The sequence below is a fragment of the Entelurus aequoreus genome, linkage group LG05 (genome assembly GCF_033978785.1).
Source record: "Entelurus aequoreus isolate RoL-2023_Sb linkage group LG05, RoL_Eaeq_v1.1, whole genome shotgun sequence".
Classification (NCBI taxonomy): Eukaryota; Metazoa; Chordata; class Actinopteri; order Syngnathiformes; family Syngnathidae; genus Entelurus; species Entelurus aequoreus.
Window position 1 is genome coordinate 28,320,458 of NC_084735.1, and position 20,830 is coordinate 28,341,287.

The 20,830-nt window shown below is 37.2% G+C and overlaps 2 protein-coding genes across 2 annotated transcripts; one reads left to right on the forward strand and one right to left on the reverse strand.

The window, feature by feature from the left end:
• Positions 1–1,510: 1,510 nt before the first annotated feature.
• On the forward strand, positions 1,511–10,906 carry prcc (proline rich mitotic checkpoint control factor). The gene is made up of 7 exons (XM_062047616.1): positions 1,511–2,191; positions 2,268–2,315; positions 2,378–2,863; positions 2,940–3,032; positions 3,111–3,257; positions 3,359–3,424; positions 10,355–10,906. Exons 1-7 carry the CDS (start codon positions 1,955–1,957, stop codon positions 10,439–10,441), a joined length of 1,164 nt encoding a protein of 387 aa, XP_061903600.1. The 5' UTR covers positions 1,511–1,954; the 3' UTR covers positions 10,442–10,906.
• On the reverse strand, positions 10,879–16,719 carry mrpl9 (mitochondrial ribosomal protein L9). Its single transcript, XM_062047621.1, has 7 exons — positions 16,458–16,719; positions 15,861–16,020; positions 15,671–15,795; positions 15,534–15,587; positions 12,461–12,562; positions 12,282–12,365; positions 10,879–11,158 (listed from the first exon to the last, which is right to left on the reverse strand). Exons 1-7 carry the CDS (start codon positions 16,536–16,538, stop codon positions 10,976–10,978), a joined length of 789 nt encoding a protein of 262 aa, XP_061903605.1. The 5' UTR covers positions 16,539–16,719; the 3' UTR covers positions 10,879–10,975.
• Positions 16,720–20,830: the final 4,111 nt, after the last annotated feature.

Below are 20,830 nucleotides of genomic sequence, written 5' to 3' on the forward strand. Positions count from 1 at the left end.
TTTTTTTACATTTTAGCAGATATAGTATTAAAAATGGATGGATACTTGGTATGTTTGCATAAAGTATTAGATCTGTATTTTACTCAGATCGGAAAGAAAGTCAGTGGTATTGCACATTGATACTGGATGACAATCAGCGCCCCCTGTCGACTGATATGCCACACTGCTCGGAGTGGGCGGGTCGAGGCAAATATCGATAGCATATGATACCAACCAAAATTGATACTTTTAAGAATCAGGCCAAGAGTGTTTCAAGAATCTCTACTGTTGGGTTGTGTTCGCGATGAAACAATAAAAAATGTCCTACCATAGTTATCATTATTATCACAACATTGTGCACACAAGTTTTATTTACAAACACAATTTACTTTTTTTGGCAGACGAAACATCAAACGTTGTTCTGACTTTTTACGAGCCATATTATTTTGAGTTTAGTGTTTAAAAATGTTTATCTTTTTTCGTTTTATTTGTAAAGGTTTTAGTGTTTAAAATAAAAAGGTAAAAAATGGTTGCACATTCGGTTTGTGTGACGTCACTTCCTGTTGTAGACGCTTCCCTATCATCTTCCTTGGGAGTAGAGAGTTATCACTTTGGTCTTAGTGAGCACAGCCTGTATGTTCAATTAGCACAATTTAATGACTCAGACAGCAATGTGTTTACACATGTTTATAATAAGATTGCTAGCCAACCATTAGCGCGCGAGCCGTATCACCAATTTATGGTTAAACAATCACGGTTTTACATTAACTTCAACTTGAAATAGTAAAACTATTATATACCATTGATATTTTTGTATTTACTGTATATATTTTGTTATTTTATTGTTACTGGACGGTTTTGAGAGCAAAAATAATACAAATATTTTCAATTATTATTATTTTTTTTATAGCTCCTTTGCCCTATAGACAATATTTTTGCTCAAACAATTGTATACAATAAAAGGAAATATGGGAATAATTTTAATACGTTGTTAGTACGTTGTCACAAATAAGTTTGTTCTTAGAAAACGTTGTTTGCTTAAAAAATATTCATCCTAAAATGATAATCAACTATTGAAGTACAAAATCAATTGAACAATGTTTTAATTAAAAAACTATTGTAATCCGTTTTTGTATTTGCGAGACATGTACGTACTTGGTGTCAAATCGGTAGCAATATGTGCAGTTTTGCCAACAATATATTGACAACACTGACAGCGGTCCACAAAAGACACATAATTGTTTTGGTTTACAACATATAGTTTAAAAATCTATGTTAACACTACTTCACAATCTCGGTAAATGGAAAGGGGTCATACCTGCAAAGAGAAGATGTACAATCCAAAGTGACCCTAACCGAATGTAGGTACAATATGGACTATAATAAAACTGAATTGTTTGACGAATTATAAACAAACAAGTAATTACTTCTATGTATTTAGTTGTAGATAAATACGTGTCAATAAACCTATAATCCTTCAAAGAAAGGCAGTATTAGATGTTGCATTTACACCCGACGCCCGCTAGGGGCAGTAGCGCCGTAAAAAAGGCTGATAATCTACGTTAACAAAAAAGAAGAATAAATTGACACAGATCTGCGCAAAACAGCTACATGAGCGAATGTTTTGATTAGGCTGACTGGCTGTTTTAGCGCCTTTGTTTTGGGTAATGCCAAATTAAAACCATAGACGTTATCTGAAAAAATGGTACAGGGAAGGATGACCCGAACCGTGACTGGACTATTTAAATCAGAGGAGCTCAGCTCGTCAGCGCTAGCGGCCTAAGCTAACAAGAGTTAGCATACTTTCTTCGTCTCTGAGCGCCTCTTTCACATTGCATACATTTGACGATAGAACACTTGTCTTGTAAACGTTATTATCGATGTAGTTTTGGAGTGCTGGATGGAAAGCAAGGGGGAGCGATTGTCATCCATGAGCTAACCGCAGGAATTCAGCGTTTACGTACCGCCAGCTAACATGTCTTTAGTCGCGTATGGAAGCAGTGATGACAGCGATACTGAGGAAAGCTCTGCGGCGGCACAGAGCAAGAAAACAGGCCAGGGAGGGCTCTTTTCAGTCTTACCTTCCCCGAAAAAGCCAACGCCGACAGATGATCCCCAGCAAGTCAAGACGAGCTTATTTTCAAGCCTGCCCAAGCCCAGGAAACGTACAGAGCCAGTGAGGATTACAGTGCCACAGATCCAGAAACATGATGTGAGTAGTTAGTGCTTGCTGTCAAAACAAGTTACACAACATTATCAAGTAACAATCATTTGTTCTTTGTCATTAGTCAGACTCTGACGACGATGAACCAGTAAAGAAGAAGCTCCAGTCACAGGTAGGAAGGACTATCATGCAAGATTGCGTTTATTTGAACAAAAACATCTCCTCTCCTTCCAGGTTGCAGGTTCCGGTCTGTCCTCCCTTCTCCCACAACCCAAAAACCTGACTTTAAAGGAGATGGACAGACCGTTAATTCCTCATACACTCACCAAGCGCTCCGAGTCCAAAGCAGCCAAGCTGGGACTGTCTAATCAGGGCCTCCTTGGCTCCAGTGCTTCACCTTCCGCCATCAAGGCTGCGGCGAAATCGGCAGCCCGGCAGCTAGCCAGACAAGTAGCAGCCACCGATGACCAGGAAGAGGACATTACACCGCAAAATTACTTCTCATTAGGTGAGAACCCCGAACCGCCTCCTGCGGTTGTCCCGACCTATGAACCCGAGCCTGTCGTCCCCGCGGAACCACTTCCACCGTTGCCTGCTGGTGAGCTGAGCCAGTCAGACGCCCCTCTTGACTTTGGGGGAGGCCATGAGGGAGCTGGTGCATGGGGTGGTCAGTATTCTCCGTACCAGCAGCCTATGGCCGGTCCAGAGGCTTTACCTGAGGTAAACATTCCACTTTTATGTTGGGTATGGTGGAAATGTAACAGAAAATCAAGTGTGACATCATCTCATTGGACAGGGATACAACAATGAAGCCTATTACCAAGATGCAAGCTCTGGGTTGCCCGAGGCAGAAGAACCAGGCAACTCCGCCATGTTTGACGATGAAGCGGTAAGAAAAGTTCTGCAGTGTATTAGATTGTGTGGGTCGGTTTAAGGTGGACTTGGGCATTTCCTCTTTACGCCGTAGTTCATGCGTCTGCAAGGCAAAAGGAACCGGGGCAAAGAGGAGGTCAAGTTCTTGGAGATCAAGGGCGACGACCAGCTGAGCGGCCACCAGCAGTGGCTGACCAAGAGCATGTCGGAGGAGAAGAATAACCGTGGTTCTTTTAGCAAGGTGCGCCGCTCTCCCGCCGTCTTAGATTGGTCTGTGTGTGCGCGCATGCGCATATTTGTGTGTGTCAACAGAACTTGTTTTTTTTTTAATGGTTCTTGCAGAAAAGGGGAGGACAGCCTACGGGACAACAGAGACGCAAGCACCAAATTACATATCTCATTCACCAGGTGAGTCCCCCTACGTTAATACCACTGATGGCTAAACAGTACGGTCAGTGTATACGTTTCACACTGACAGCTGAGTCGTTACATATAAAAGCGCATGCCACGGTAGATAAAGCTGCTAGATGCTGACCAGTCATGATACTTCAAATGCAGTAATTAAAAAAAAAATCATCAGTAGGTTGCCTACAGCCCCAGCAGTTGATACCAATGTTTTTGACCAAGTGTTCTGATGAGACGTTCATCCCCATTAAGTTGTTTGAATCGTCAAACTGCACCCCCTTCAGTGTTTCCCATAAACTGCCAAGATACCTGTGGCTATGGGCGTGGTCACATGACATCATCGAGTAATTTGCATAATTTACTACAATGATATGATTTTCTCTAAAAAGGCTCAAAAAATGTATACTTACTAATTAATAACAGTTTTGTTTTAAACGTCCATCCATCCATCCATTTTACAATATAATTACAACACTTTATGTACATATTTATATACAGATTTGAACAATAAGTTATTCACTGAAATATATTTATTAATTGTGGTTCTTACAAAAAATATATCTTATAAAATTATAAAAGCTAAAATGTCTCTTAAAGCTCTACCCCTTTAATTAGTGCATACTAAATAATTTAACTTTAGCCTACTACTACAACCATATTATTTACCAGCAACAAATAAACAGAAATCAGTAGTGGTGGTAGATAGACACAAAGCTTCATCAAACATCTGGGGCCGTACTTATCAAGCTTCTTAGAATTACTCCTAAGAAGTCTGCTAAGAGTTGACTTAAGAGTAAATCAATTCTTCGCTGAAAGCTGCACTTAAAAGTTAGTTATCAAGCGTCTTACTCACACTTTCAGCGAAGTGTAGGACTGAATCTTAAGTGTCACACTCAGAGCTGAATTACGACATAAACGGAATTTTAGGTGACGTCATTTCTGTGTCCATAGAAATGACCAATCACGGAAGGGAATCCGTTGTCTAAGAATAAAGAAATATCTTGGAAATATTTAAGTGGACAATGGGAGTGTATATTTTGACAATAAACTACAAAATAATACAAAACAAACTAGTCCCCGCTGGCACTCACGCTACCGCTCCCTCTCTTCTATCGCCCACACACTCACTGACGTCACTCACCTCACGGCCACACACATACGCTACTGTCATAACATTTTCTTTCCAATTCATTAAGTAGGCAACTAATTTGAAACTGGTGTGGGTGGCTCTATATATACTAGCCCACTGCAGACACATGCAGAAATCAACAAGGAATCGAAAAGTATTAAATCTGTGACAAAAATAATATCCGCTCTGTCTAAACGATACCGTTTGATCAGCTGCTCGTCATCAAAAAAAACAAAACATTGTTCCGTTCCGTGAACGTTCGCGCACGTCTCTCTCGCCTCAGTGCCATCCCCTGCTGGCAACTCCTAACCACTTAAGACACCTCTGAAGGTCTCTTAAATATCATGGAGAGTAGGAGTGATTCTTAGACTTAAGAACATTGATAAAAAGCTTTTATTCTTAAGTTTGAGAGTAGGACTAAATTTCGCAAATTCTCAGGACTTAAGTGTAAAATGGCACTCTAAGAAGCTTGATAAGTACGGCCCCTGATCCACTGAACAAAGAGCTCCAAAAATCTTGATCCTACACTTCTCTTTTGTAAAGTAAATCTGAATAGCCGATATGGGCATCTACATCAACTATATGATTTGCCTGAGAAGCTGGACAGGACAAAAAATAAATAAAATTAAAAATTAAAAAAAACAAAACATTTTTTTGTGGCGGCCTTAATTCTTTCGTGGCGGGCCGCGACAAATAAATGAGTGTGTGGGAAACACTGCCCTTTGAAGGAATCTTTTACCCGATTATACTTTTTAAGAATAAATAAGGCTATATTTAGTCCCTTCAAGATTTCAAAGGCTTTTTTTGTGATTGTTTCGGCCTAAAATGCCTGAATTCGCCGCAGATTAAAAAAAAAAAAAGTTGCGGCAGAAGTTGCAATGTTTTGAACCGTTTTTTTCCCAATAACATTGAATCAACTTATGATTTCATGAATTTATTGTCAATGTTTTAAGTGTTCTTTGTAATCTTAAATAGCACAAGATTGCAACAAATAATTTATTAGTTTTCTACCACGCAGACTTAAAAGTAGACATAGGATGGCAGTTAAAGCTCATACTCAAATTTCATAGTCAAATCACCGTACTGTTATAACTAGGGATGATACTCGAAACCGGTTTTCCCGGTTGTTCGATAAGATAAGAACCGAGTCCTCGGACTCGAATCCCTTTTTGAGAACCGGTACCCGTTATCGAGACCACTATAGTAAAGAAAAAGAGTTGGTTCTTTATTCGAATCCCTCGGAATGAATCCCGTCCCGACCAGAAATGCCCCTTGAGACATCACAAGAAATTACGTCACGTAGCTCAGTCATTAGGCGCAGATAGGGAAAGCAGGAAAAACAATGGTGTAATAAAGTTCAAAACAAAAGGTAGAATCCAATGAATAACTTTACTGAGAGATTTGAGCAGGGTACAAACACATGACGAACACTTTTACGACCAACCGGAAACATAGCAACCAGGCTAGCAACGCACCTCCTTTACGGCAGCTGTCGCAACGTTCTTAAAGCAACCGCAGCACATACATATATGACATCTCCCTTTTTTAACTTTTATTTTTCTTTCCTTGTAAACAAAACAAAATTACACTGTATATGTGTTGTCTGTCTAATTATAAATAATGCAGACGAGGCGTGTTGGCTGAGTTCTTGACGTTTACTTTCACAGCGTGCTCATAAACTCATTCTTAGCTGCCGGTGGCGACATGCAACAACACTTTTCGGGGCTACCACGCATGCTTGTCACTCCCGTTGCATGCTGGGTAGTGTAGTTGTTATTTTGCCTAGCTCATAACATCACATCTTTCCCCCTATAAAGAAAGATTTTAACTAAATAAAGTGTATTTATTTTTTTAGCTTTAATTTTTCATTTTTTAGCATTGTAACCACATTTGCAAACTACTTTTCTCTTCATAGAATTTTCTTTCAAAAAATAAATAAAGTGCAAAAATGTCAAAGCATCATAACAAACAGTTATGTCAAATAGCAGCAGAAGTGCACTTTTTGGAGAGCTGTATTATTGTAAGTTTTGTGCCCAAGGGACTGATTTTATTTAACACTATATTATAATTTATACACCTATAGTGATCACAGAGACAGGTTGTTTTCTGTATATATTAATATACTTTGGGTAACAGTCAATATTTATTTTTTTTATTTTATTTTTTTAAGGGGGGTAACAGTCAATATTTATTTATTTATAAGATTTTATTTGTTTCTCATATAATAAAAATGAGCTTATGTTAAACCAAATATTGTGTTTTTTTCCATATACGACAACCTATCTGGACTCGATAAGAGAATCGATAAGGAATCGGTTCGATAAGAGGATTCGATAATAGACTCAAACTCGATAATTTCTTATCAAACATCATCCCTAGTTATAACTTATAGCAATAATTATGAATACAAAAAGAAACACCACAAAAGGTTTCCTATTGTCCGTTTTATCGTCCACAAGTTGCAGACATTGTATGTTTTACACGCTAAGTCTTTGTCCATTTTAAACATTAATTTATGTTTTCAACTTTTTATCCCCGCACATTAACAGTATTGGTGAACTGATAAGAGCGATCTATAGCAGTAATATATTTTGGTAAATGTTGACGTGCGCGTTTCAGCGCTGCTTAGAAACAAATTCCATTAATAAAAATGATACTGATTGGCCAAAATGTGCGGGGTAGTTGCAGGCTTTTAACAAAATTGCGAGGCCACGCATAATTTGCGTGAATTGTCAATTGCAACATTCACAATTCCTAGAGGGACTGTATATTGGTGCTAATCACAGTCAAAGATTACGATCAAAGTTTAGGTCATCCATCCATTTTCTTCCGCTTGTCCCTTTCGGGGTCGCGGGGGTTGCTAGAGCCTATCTCAGCTGCACATGGGCGGAAGGCGGGGTACACCCTGGACAAGTCGCCACCTCATCACAGGGCCAACACAGATAGACACAACATTCACACTCACACACTAGGGCCAATTTAGTGTTGCCAATCAACCTATCCCCAGGTGCATGTCTTTGGAAGTGGGAGGAAGCCAGAGTACCCGGAAGGAACCCAGAGTACCCGGAAGGAACCCAAGCAGTCACAGGGACAACATGCAAACTCCACACAGAGCTCAGGACCTTCGTATTTTGAAGCACATGCAGTAACCCCTGTTCCACCGTGTTGCCAAGCTTAGGTCATGCTAGTTATAAAAAAAAAGTACGGTACTAATCCAATATACTGCAAAAGAAGGTACTCATGAAAATTTATGAAAAATAAATGTACATGCAAATTTGGTAATAAGGATAAATACATTCTAATTAAATTAATAATAAATAATGCGTTTCTTAACTAAGTTGTCGATAAAATCCAAGTGCATATTAAACTATAGCTTCACCACTTGCTGTTGGCATATTTTTTGGGCTTAAAGGGGAAACGTTCCTTTTTATTTTTTGGAATTTTGCATACTGTTCACAATCCTTATGAGAAAAAGTCAAAAGGTTGTTTTTTTTGCATTCTGACTTGTTAAAATTGTCTCGTTCTAGGTGGCTTGCAATGCAGCTAATGTGAGCAATCCATTCTGCTTCTAAATCACTTTAAAAATGCATCTAAAAACTGAACAATACTTCATTTACATTCGGTGATCTGTATAATAACCAAGCTGTGTGAGAGCGTACACTGAGGAACTCTTTTTCTAGCATATATATACATATATATATATACATATATATACATATACATATATATATATATATACACATATATATATATATATATATATACATATATATATATATACATATATATATATATATATATATATACCGGTGTATATATATATATATATATATACATATATGTATATATATATATATATACACGTATATATATATATATATACATATATATATATATATATACATATATATATATATATACACATATATATATATATATACACATATATATATATATATATACATATGTATATATATATATATATACATATATATATATATATATACACATATGTATATATATATATATACACATATATATATATACATATATATATATATATATACACATATGTATATGTATATATATATTTATATATATATATATACATATATATATATACATATATATATACATATATATACATGTGTATATATATATATATATATACATATATATATATGTATATATATATATATATATATATATATACATATATGCTAGGAACTCTTTTTCTAGCATATATATATATATGTATATGTATATATGTATGTGAATCTTTGGGTGTCCCACGATTCGATTCAATATCGATTCTTGGGGTCACGATTTGATTCAAAATCGATTTTTTTTTTTCAATTCAACACGATTCTCGATTCAAAAACGATTTTTTCCCGATTCAAAACGATTCTCTATTCATTCAATACATAGGATTTCAGCAAGATCTACCCCAGTCTGCTGACATGCAAGCAGAGTAATAGATTTTTGTAAAAAGCTTTTAGAATTGTAAAGGACAATGTTTTATCACCTGATTGCAATAATGTCAATTTGTTTTAACTATTAAATGAACCAAAAATATGACTTATTTTATCGTTGTGAAAATATTGGACAGTGTGTTGTCAAGCTTATGAGATGCGATGCAAGTGTAAACCACTGTGACACTATTGTTCTTTTTTATTTTATTTATAAATGTCTAATGTTAATGTCAATGAGGGATTTTTAATCACTGCTAAGTTGAAATTGTAACTAATATTGATACTGTTGTTGATAATATTCATTTTTGTTTCACTACTTTTGGTTTGTTCTGTGTCGGGTTTGTGTCTCCTCTCAATTGCTCGGTTTATTGCAGTTCTGAGTGTTGCTAGGTCGGGTTTGGTTTTGGAATTGGATTGCATTGTTATGGTATTGCTGTGTATTGTTTTGTTGGATTGATTAATTAAATAAAAAATAAATATTAAAAAATCGATAAAAAAAAAAAATCGATTCTGAATCGCACAACGTGAGAATCGCGATTCGAATACAATTTTTTTCCCCCCCACACTCCTAATATATATATATATATATATATATATACACAAACAACACTGACTCCCATTAGCTGCATCTTGCAAGCGTTTTTTTTTATCATCATTGTGTTCTTGTCTCTCGTAAGGATTGTGAACGAAAGGCATAATTCCAAAAAGTGCAGTTCCCCTTTAAGAAACCTTTCTATGACTTTAGCTCCAGACTTCTTTTGTTTGTTTGATATTGTCATTACTGCCGCTAGTGGTGAAAAAGTGTAATACAACTGATAGGTTATATTAATGAAAATATGTTAAGCTTGTATTGTGCTATCTACTTAAGACAGTTAGCTGCATAGCCAGGTCAAATCCACACTTTTATAACATTTAAAACAGGTTCCCTACAGAGGCGATGCAGATCTTGTGAGAATCCATCTATCCATTTCTACCGCTTGTCCCTTTCGGGGTCACAGGGGGTGCTGGAGCCTATCTCAGCTGCGTTTGGGCGGAAGGCGGGGTACACCCTGGACAAGTCACCACCTCATCGCAGGGCCAACACAGATAGACATTGTCTGCCCTAATTAGAGACTTTGTATATTTTCGTTTGAAGACTACGTTTAATTAGATATAATTGTTACTTGGAGTTTGCAATCTGTAATGCTTTGAGCAGCATTCCAGACTTAGGTTTTTCCAGAAACATCAGACTTTCTAGTTTTCCCGAATGCACCATAAAGTCTGGATGTGAACTTCAATCCACACTGTGATCACGTGTTGTCTAAAAAGTCTACCTTGCCTCCTCCTTCCCAGGCAAAAGAACGTGAGCTGGAGCTGAAGAACAGCTGGGCAGAAAACCGAATGACGCGCAGGCAGACTCAGGCCAAATACGGTTTCTGAATGCCAAACTCTTTGGACTCTATGCGGCGTGTGGAGACCCTCCCGTCATTTAGACATTAGGAGTAGCGCTTCCTGCCCTTTAGGACCCATAGATCTGAAACTGTGATGCACATTCCCCTCACACTGCCATCTTTGTTTTTGTGACAAACTTTGTTTTCATTTAAGACCATGCTCCCTTTAAGGAATCCAGTCCTTCAGTGGTTTACAATGAAATCTGCTATTGAACACATTTGAGAAACTATGGGTGGCTTTTAGAGTTACAAATTTATTCTTTTTAACATGTATTCTTCCCGCTGATATGACAAACAAGTGTTAGTCTTGTTTGGATGCTGCCCATGCACAGAAATAGCATTGAAACGAACTGGAGACTCAAGTCAACATATTTACATGGAATCCGTTGTTTTATATTAAAGATGTTGGTGCACACGTCACTAAGGTTCTTGTTGGTCAGTTAAAGAAGCAACACATTTATTTTACAAATACATAGTCAATACCTGTTTCTATGCAAGTAGCAGTAAGCTCTGTGGATGTCATTTAAGTGTCCTTTTTTAAGCTGTCACTAGGTGGCGCTATCATGTCTTGACTTGTCTTATCAACCTCAGAATCCTGTTCCAAAATGTCTCTCTCGGCGGCCTGCTGCTTCATCTGACGTTTGGCTGAGGGGTCCTCAAAGGGGACCAGTGACAAGGGGATGCGGACAGTGTCCATTCTGTTGACCTGCAATAAAATGGATATAACTTACTTCCACTTTAGAGAATATACTTTTACAGAACACTGGTGCCTCAGTTTTCTTTAGTAATCCATTCCAAAAGTCATACGAAAACCAATTACATTTTTCCCCATTTTAAATAATGTAAATCAAATCAACACATTTAAAACAGCGGGTTTTATAGTCAATGATTATAGTTTTACATGCAGAAAATATTGCAAAATACATAATGAATGAGTTAACATTTTTTACCTTTTTTATACTTTTGATGGCAATTCTTTCTCAAATTCAATCAATGTTATTTCTCACCTTTATTAATAAAGTGCAGGCATTTGCTACTGCCTTGGTGGTTTATTTTGCAGCTGTACTCATACAAAAAAAGAGAAACCGCTGGACCTGCAGTTGCTTCACGCAGTTATTCATTTCGCTCCGACATGAAGAAAGGAGAAGGACACAGTTTATCGTTCTGTGTGCGTTCTATGAAAAAAAAACTCACCCACCCAACCGCATAATAAAGATAATTAAATGATTCCCTATCCAGTCACCAAGGCGTAACTTTGTTTAGGCACTCGATTCTGCAGAATTATATGCGGGGTAGGTTGTTAAGCGCAATGTTTGGCTGTACAATGACCGAGACAGCATACAAAAACTGGGAAACTTTAATATCAAAAAAATTTTTGTCGAACAATGGAGTGTATGAAAACTAAGGCACCACTGTCAGGAATGTGATCGGGGAATACAAAAAAAACTGAATCTTTTAACACTAGTGACACCTCCCTTCCCAATTGCAATCACGGGTCTTTGGCTGCACCACAATTATGTGCAATGAGATGCCACAGATTGATTTAACGAGGCCAGCAAAATGATCAAGTTAATTTTCATCGATTCCTTACATTGATTACCATCCCAGGAGTTAAGCAACATTCCTTTAAAAGGACATTTTTATTTGAATTAAACAGGATGGATATGTCTCTAGTATTACAATTTATTTTTTACAGGCCTCTGAATACAACCATTAGTAATCACACCACATGTTCCAAAGCATGCAAAAAGGAATCCTTTCAGTGTTCCGCTAACATTTTGTCCTACAAACTACCAATAATCACCCTAAAATGTAAATACTAATCTTACCGTAACTTCACACCAGTAGTCGCCCAACTCTGTGATTGGCTCAAATGGAAGTTTCAACGCATGAGGAGGCACAACCATGATCAACTGAGAAAAACATTCCAATAAAATTCACACATTTTCAACACATACATACATATATCTATATTTATTTTTTAATTTTTTTCAAACAAAGTGCATACCTTGCGAAGAAAATGCCTCCTAACGACCTCGTTGGTGAGCTTAAAATTCTCAGAGGGCATTTTGTTGATGGTCAGCTTACAACGCTTGAGGAACTCGACTGTCTGTAAAAAACACGCCCAATAATTAAATAACTTTAGTACAGTGCTACCTCAGCTTATGAGTATTTTGAGATACAAGCTGTCTCTTTCTGCTTTTTCGTATGCTTTAACACTTGTCCCTCGGGCCCACAATGGGAATTACTCACTGCTCTCCTCACATCCCAGGGGGTAAACAAGGGGATGGGTCAAATGCAGAGGACACATTTCACCACACCTAGTGTGTGTGTGTGTGTGTGTGTGTGTGACAGTCATTGGTACTTTACTTTAACTTATGTGATGTGTATGTTCAGTTGGAAGGTTAGCGGTCTGAAGTTTTTTGGGGCGGGGTTGCATTGTGTTTTTAAATGCAATGCTGTTAGAGCAGTCCTTCTCAAATAGTTTGTGTGTGTGTGTGTGTGGGGGGGGGGGGGGGTGCAATGCCGTGGGGGCGCGTGTGACCTTGCGGAACAAGCGGCCATGTCGTATGTAGCTCTTGGCTTCACTGTAACCTCGGTGGGAGATGAGGAAAGGCTGGTGTGTTGTTTCTTTTAATATTAATAAACTTACAATGTTATAGACAAATTATAATATTTATAGTCACGGTAGAGAATGGTGGGGCGCAAAATATTTTCTCCTTTCTAGGGGGGCGTGACAGAAAATAATTGAGAAGCACTGTGTTAGAGTAAGATATAAACATAAAGAATACACACTTTGTCTTTATAACTCTTTCACCCTATTGACTCCCGATTTTAACTGCTATTTATAACAGACTGTAATCCTGTAAATCCTATAATACTATGCTCTTTACTTGAAAACCAAAGTAATCTCATTCTTGCCAATTGAAAAAAAAAACAAGACAATATTGTTTGGTGTAATTGCAGCCCTTAACTTTGAGATGGTTCCCAAAAAATATCCATGATCATACCGTATGTCTCAAGAGTTTTGACAAGCATAAATTAGTTAAACTGCCATTAAACTGCTGAAATGCAATGAAAATGATCTTGGGCAGTATGTATGACATAGAAGAGAGATATGAGGCCTCGTTCACACTGCAGGTCAATTCTGATTTTTTTGCCCATATGTGAACTCTTATTTGATTTTTTCATGTCAATTTAAACAGTGTAATTCAGAATTTTTCAAATCCGATCGAAGCCTCTTTCGTAAGTGGATATAAATTATATATACATCCAATGCTACTGCAGTCTGAACGATCGAGTCGCGTTTACTCAACCAATAATAATAATCAAAAAGAGATAAGTGTCATACTTCTTTGCCAAAACAGACGGTTGCAAAATAAATAGTTGACAAATGAGCAGAAAACAGGTGAAAATAATGTTTTACAACTGGCAGCCAGCCAAAGCTTTTAATTTGGCCCGCCGAACAACACCCAAATAGGCTTGATGAAACCATTCAAAACAGGGTTGCTCATGTATGCAGTACTCCTGCCACTTGGCAGGGGGAAACAGCGAAGCATGTGTCACAATGAAATAGCAGTAGGTGAGTAGAAGATGATGGCATTATGGACCCTCAAAATGTTTTCATAAATCACAAACATTTGACTTTTAACAGCGACTGGACTACAAAGTATGTATGAAAATTGCTGACTTTGTTATGGTATTTTGTATTTCCGGTTGAGTTGTTTTTGGCTGCTTGGTTAAATATATTTTGCGCTGAATTTGACCAGCAGAGAGTGATAAAGCTACACTTTAGGTTTATTGTGTTAAACCACATGTGTGCAATGTTTGCTGTGTGTATTAACACTACACCTATTTTATGTATGTAACATACACAACGGACATTATTTATGTAAATACACAATGGAAGTTATACTTTTTTGATGGTTAAGTTTTCAGTCTTACAAACCTGAATAAAGGAAGCCATACAAAGAAATACAACTGAGGAAGAAAACTAATTCAAAAGAAGGAACATCAATCATCAACAAAACCTAGCTTCTGTTTCTTAAAGCTGTTAACTATCTGTCAACTGTACACGCTGGAAACAAGTAGTGAGGGCAGAATAATTAACTTATTGACAGTGCAATGTGAAAGCTGATGTGTTTACTTTGTCTCAAAGAAATATAACCTGCCGAGGCACTTTCTAAAGAAACATCCAAATTTTGATGTCCTGCCCCTGAGACCTTGGGCTCTTGAAACAGCGGCCGTCTTCATGATGTAGTTGAATAGCCCTGTTTTAGGAACTCACGTCAATGAACAAGGAACTCCGACTGCTCGCCCACGCGCTCTTCAGGATAGACGCCGAAATGCCAACAAACTGCAAAAGGTAAAATGCTTGCAATCTTCCTTCTTAATCTTCTACGCGCAATAATTCCGTTCAGAAAATGTTGACTTTGATTGCACAAAATCCTTGAAATGACCACAAATGCGCCAGGACTGAGACCTACTACAATTGGAGCCACGTTTACCTCCGCAAACACGTCATGACGTCATGTCTGCATGCACGTCAGATTGCATTCACATTAGCATTGCATTTTTTTGTGATGTGAATGACTACGTACATAAAAAGATCACATTTGACAAAATAAATCCAAATTAGACATCCTACCCCGCAGTGTGACATAGCCAAGTCCTGCCTGCTTTCTCACTCATTCTAGCTCAAAAGGCACCAAAAAATATTTTTTGTCTAATGTATCAAAATCAATTATGGGACCTATTCAAAGCTGTAATTACCAAACCTCAAATATTTCCCTATGCAACTTTTTATTTTATTTTAAATATTGCATATTTTACATTTTCTCATTATAAAAAAACAGTTGTTATTTTTCATAAAAGGCCATAAAAAAAAAAAGTTTTTAAATATGAAAACTTAAAATATAATAATATATCTATAGATGTGAAGTAGGTAAAATCTTTTAAACGTTTCTTACATTTTCCAAATTTTTGCACCTTAATTTCAAGGGTTATTGATAAGTGTTCAATTTCAATTTTATAATGTGGTTTACATTCAGCCCTCTGCTCCATATAGCAGAGGAACTCACCATTTGTCCAGTTCGGGTTTGGACTCTTTCCTCAAGCTTCCCCTCGCGCATAAGCTGCGTACAGAAAGATGAATATTCATATTAGAATGTGACATATGAAGGTACAATATTGGAAAATACTGCAATTTAATACACACCCTTAACTCCTCCGAAAACATCTGTTTGTTCTCTGGAGATGCATACACTGCAAGCCCTTGGGCAAGCAGTTTATTTCGCCCAATAGACTTTTTAACAAACACAGTATCTCCTCGTCCACCCAACTCTGCAACAAAACATGAAAAACGAATACACATTCTCCTTGTGTTACTTTTGTCTGATGGGACTCACTTGGGACTGTCTGAGTCAGAATGAGTTCCATCTTTTCTTTGGCCGCATTTTTGGTGTCCTCAACCATTTTGTAAATGCGGTGCCTTCGGGGGTTCAGCCTTGGCGGACTCCCAACTTTTGACAATGGTACCTGCCACCAGCGCTCCACTACGACAGTGCTCTGTGGAAACATAATGGACATACTGTATGCCATCTGAGTCTTTGTGTACTCTTTTCAAAAGTTAGGCAAGACATACTGATATATTTGAAGAAGAACCAGTCCAGAATTACATACATTTATAAGTCAATTTAATCCTTGTCACACGTATTGTATTTGATTTAGATAAGACACATGTGGTGCCTTCATGATCCACCACTAAAATATGGAAATTGGTACTATTTGGGTTCAGGGCATTGCCTTTAAACAAAACACACGTCATCTGACCCATTTGTAAAAAATCTGCGTTAATTGCAGCAATTTTTTTATTTATTACAATTTATATAATTCATTGTAAAACTTTACAGTCAGCACGCTAACCAGCTGAGGTTAACGTTCCTGCATATTCTAATAAATAGAGTATACCTGTATATCAATATAAATACAATGTTGACACTGACTTGGACGGGAGTCACAGAGAAACTCCTGATGGTCATTTGGCAGAGCAGATCTTGAAGGGCACGGCGGTTCAAACTCAACATGTTTATCCCACGTCGTTTACGAAAATATAAGTCGTTTTTCTTCCCCACAATACTTTATACTTTATACAGGTCACACATTGGTCAAGGTGCTGTGTAATATCGCTCACTTTACGCCTCAAGTCGTAAGCTAGCTAACATGCTGGTGGACTCATGTTGACGTCACAGGACCCTTAGTTTATAGCAGTCATTGCACTCGCCTAAATAGAAATGCTTTCGACAAAATTATGCTGTATTTGCATTTAACTATATAAATATTAAGAGCATTTAAAGTCCCATGATTCCAATTTCAAAAGAAAAAACTTTTTTTTATTTTTCGCATGTTTTTGTTGCTGAAGTAGTAGTCCCGGAAATAGCCTGAATGAAAATGTATTCCACTTCACGAGCGTTCAATAGAGGCTTTGCAGCTGACGTCATCAGCCACGTGACATTAGCTTGGCGGCCATCTTGCCGGTCACCAGTTCAGTGCCGGTCAACGACTCACACACGCTTTCTTGTTATATCTGCTGCTATTTGAGCTTGGAAATGCCGGAAACATGCTGTGCTGTTGGATGTAGCAATAGACGAGGCGATAAACCAAATCTTAGCTTCGGATCTTGGCGATTTGTCGTGAACGATGGAAACCCACGATGTACACAAGGATATGCAATGAACACTTCATATCAGGTATGTAAACAAACTATTCACCCCTGATTTGTTCCACAAAATGTGAAATAATACAATATGGAATGATACAAATATGATTGTTGTAAATGCTGGGTGCATTTTTAGAAAGGCAGCAAGGCAGGGAATGGGATGATTTCTTCAGTTCACCCCCCCCCCCCCCCCCGCCTCTGTCTGTGTGATGCTAGGTACCGTTTTTATTTTTTCATGATGCCTCATCTGATTGGCTTGAAAACTTTATCAATGTAAATGTTGAGCTTCATATTGGAATTGAACAATTAATTATCATGAGTGAATGCATTAGGAAATTTCAAAAAAATTATGATGGACATTGTGAAACAATTTTTTTCTAATGAAGCATTTTTGAACAAGAGGCTTTTTGTTACTTCATTTGGCACAAGGTAAAATCTACATTGGTAAAGTTTACAAGCCATTGGCACAAGGTAAAATTTTTTATTGGTAAAGTTTTCAAGCCAATCCGATGAGGCATCATGAAAAAATAAGAAAAAAATAAAAACGGTAGCAACTTAGACAGGTATCTGAATGATTTCACTCTATTCAGTTTTTTAATATGTCAAGTTATGAAATGCCATTACAAAACAAATTGAACTGGGTACATCCCCATCAACAACGTGCTTAATTATTTATGTCAGTCATTATGAATAATGTAATTGTTTAATTGTTTCAGGTGCAAAAAGCGAAGATCCACTATCCCCAGACTATGTGCCAAGTATATTTGAGCATACCCAGTCACCTCACAAGCGAATACTCAAATGTTCAATGAAGATCTTTGAGAGAAGACAAAATCTCAAGCAGTGTAAGAGAGACCACGAGAGGGCATTGGCAGCAGCAGCAGCAGCACTTGTCAATATTTCCCAGTCTGTCCCTTGTGAAAATGATCAACTACCCGCTGGTGAAGATGTGGTGCACGCTGAGATTCGAAAAGAAGGCAGCTTAATCCACTAGATGTTGAGGGCACCAGAGGATTAGCTGCTGTCCGTATCCATGTAGAGAGAGTTATTGGACTCGCAAGACAAAAGTATACCATGATGGAAAATATCATACCCATCTCTTTATTATCTTTATAAGTCTTGTAAAAGGCAGCTTTCTGCTCTTCAGTTGGTGGAGGAACATTCAGCAGTTTTCTCGCAGCACTTTCCTCAGGAGTTGAAACTTCTGACTTTCGTTTCTGGGCTGGACGGGCAAAATCGATATTGCATCCTTCAGCATATTCTATGTGCGATGCTGATGGTTTCAGCCACTGACAAGGTAGTGATGTGCATGGAGTGGCTGTCTTCATACGTATTAATGTCTCCAGGGCGAACAGGGATGCTGCTGAATGTGAACATGTTTCACCCAATCCAGCCATGCAGGTACAGTGGCAGCACAGGATCTGACCATCTTTCGCTATTGCTACCCAAGGTCTGAGGGGAGGATCATTCATCCGTTGAGAGTGTTTTACCTGAAACAGATAATATGACATACCTTATATTATTATCAGTCCCTAATTTGGATATAATATACAAGGCTAGACCTCTTACTGTCCATTTATGTATATTTTACCTGGCATTTGGTAAATGTTCTCATAATCATTCATTAAATTAGCCTGAAAATTTAAACCTGGTTCATTTTGAGCAAGAAACCAAAATGAATTATCAAGCATGAATTCTAAAAATTATTTTTGTAGAAACTGTTTCATAAGCTCTATACTGAATAGTTGGAAATTATGTAATGTTGTTTTATTGTAGGAATTAATTTCTCAGATTTCAATATGAAGCTCCTGGAAACAGTTTTTTACAAAGCAATTTTTGATAGAATTTTTTTATAATATTGTTTGGTCACATCCTTAAACTGAATACGATACATTTTCAGGCTAATCTTTTATTACAAAAAGCCTCCTGTTCAAAAATGCTTAATTAAAAAACTGTTTCACAAAGTCTATAGTAGTTTTTTGAAATTATGTAATGCATAGAGAAAAATTGGAAAATTGCAATATGAAGTTTGTGAAACAGTTTTTTAATTAAAAGCATTTTTGAACAGGATGCCTTTTGTAATAAAAAAAAAGCTTAACAATGTGAGTTTTCATTAGAATCACTTCAGTAGTTTTTTCACAATCACACTGTTACTGCCACGCGGATTTGTAAACAGACAGTAGGCTCTTCTGTGTGTGCTTTTTCCTTACCTTGGTCATGAGAAGAAATCGATTATTGTTTGGAATCTGCCATATCAGCCCATCATGCACAAAACCTGCTGTAAAATACTTGTAGGCATCCAGACTTTTGTATGCCTTAAGGTCCTTTCCAGTGTACGGATATGGTGAATCGACGAGGTAATTATAAATGTCTGGATATGAGAGTTCAGGCAGGTCGGCTGTTGCAAAATGCTCAGGTGATTTTAGCATGCTTCTCGGTAAAAGGTACGGATCCGTTGTGCCAACAAGGTTCAACTTCTCTCTGTAACGTTTCTTGGACTCTTCATCCAAATGCACAACTTCATTGGATAGCAAATCAGCCATAATTCGAATGAAATCGGTGAAAATGTAGCGCAGAAATCAAACTGAATCTGTACGAACACGTAGGAACGAGCTGACCGGTTGACCGGCAAGATGGCGGCGTAACACAAAGTCACGTGATAAAACCATGTGACTGCAAAGCCTCTATAGCAATTAGAAGTGGTCATATAATTGAATGGTAATACATTGTATTACAATGTATTACCATTCAATTATTGTATTACAATGTATTACAAGAACAACATTTAATAGCCTTTTGTGACCTTTTAAAAAAATGTTTGTGCTATTTGTGCCACAGGACCACTATCTTTTCCATTTATTTAATTATATTTATAATCTATTCCTATTAACCTATGCTATAACCCACTCTATTTTTTTAATCCTATTTAAAAACATCTGAGATACTAGATGTGTTGGTGTCCCATGCGTTCACGTGTGCTAGCATCATGACAAAGTTCCTAAGTTGAACCCAATTAAACATCTAGAGGAAGTGTATTTTACAATATATATATATATTTTTAAATGTCATTCAATTACAATTACAAAATTACAATTCTTTTTTGAATGTACATATTAAGAGCATGCGATCGATGCTCATGTTATTTGACATGCTCCTTCTCACACTTTGTGTAGTCAGACTCCCACAATTTATTAAAGAAATAAACATTACACGCAGATTATTGAAAAACTACAAACAATATCAGTTGTATACTTGTCGTATTAAATAGAGCATATATATTCTGTAGAAATCAGTGACACACACACACGGCTGTCCACTTCAGTGGTGTAGATTTTACTGAACCAACTGCGCATGCCCCGAACATACATACACAACTACGGATGCCCATAAGGGACATCCACTACATCTCCCCTTCTCCAATGTACAACAAGGAATGAACAATCATTGCAATGTATTTATAAATAAGCATCACCATTTATAATAAATCAACCTAACACCCTATAAAGGCATTATGTATGAGAATTGCATAACAAATTCCTTACCATCCTCTTTTCTCCCTGAGAAAGAAAAACAACAACAACAACAACACAAAACAACAACAGTGTTGCCAACTTACAGTCAAACAGTAATTGCCTTTTCTTTTTTCTTTTCTTTTTTTTT

Bases quoted from the DNA above. Each gene is read 5' to 3' on its own strand.
- mrpl9 (XM_062047621.1), bottom strand. From the start codon at position 16,538: ATGTTGAGTTTGAACCGCCGTGCCCTTCAAGATCTGCTCTGCCAAATG. The intron at 12,366-12,460 runs GTATGCACTTTG...TGTTTTTCTCAG, and splicing joins GGAGGCATTTTCTTCGCAAG to TTGATCATGGTTGTGCCTCC. The intron at 11,159-12,281 runs GTAAGATTAGTA...ATTTTATTGCAG, and splicing joins ACTACTGGTGTGAAGTTACG to GTCAACAGAATGGACACTGT.
- prcc (XM_062047616.1), top strand. From the start codon at position 1,955: ATGTCTTTAGTCGCGTATGGAAGCAGTGATGACAGCGATACTGAGGAA. The intron at 2,316-2,377 runs GTAGGAAGGACT...CTCTCCTTCCAG, and splicing joins AGAAGAAGCTCCAGTCACAG to GTTGCAGGTTCCGGTCTGTC. The intron at 3,425-10,354 runs GTGAGTCCCCCT...CCTCCTTCCCAG, and splicing joins TTACATATCTCATTCACCAG to GCAAAAGAACGTGAGCTGGA.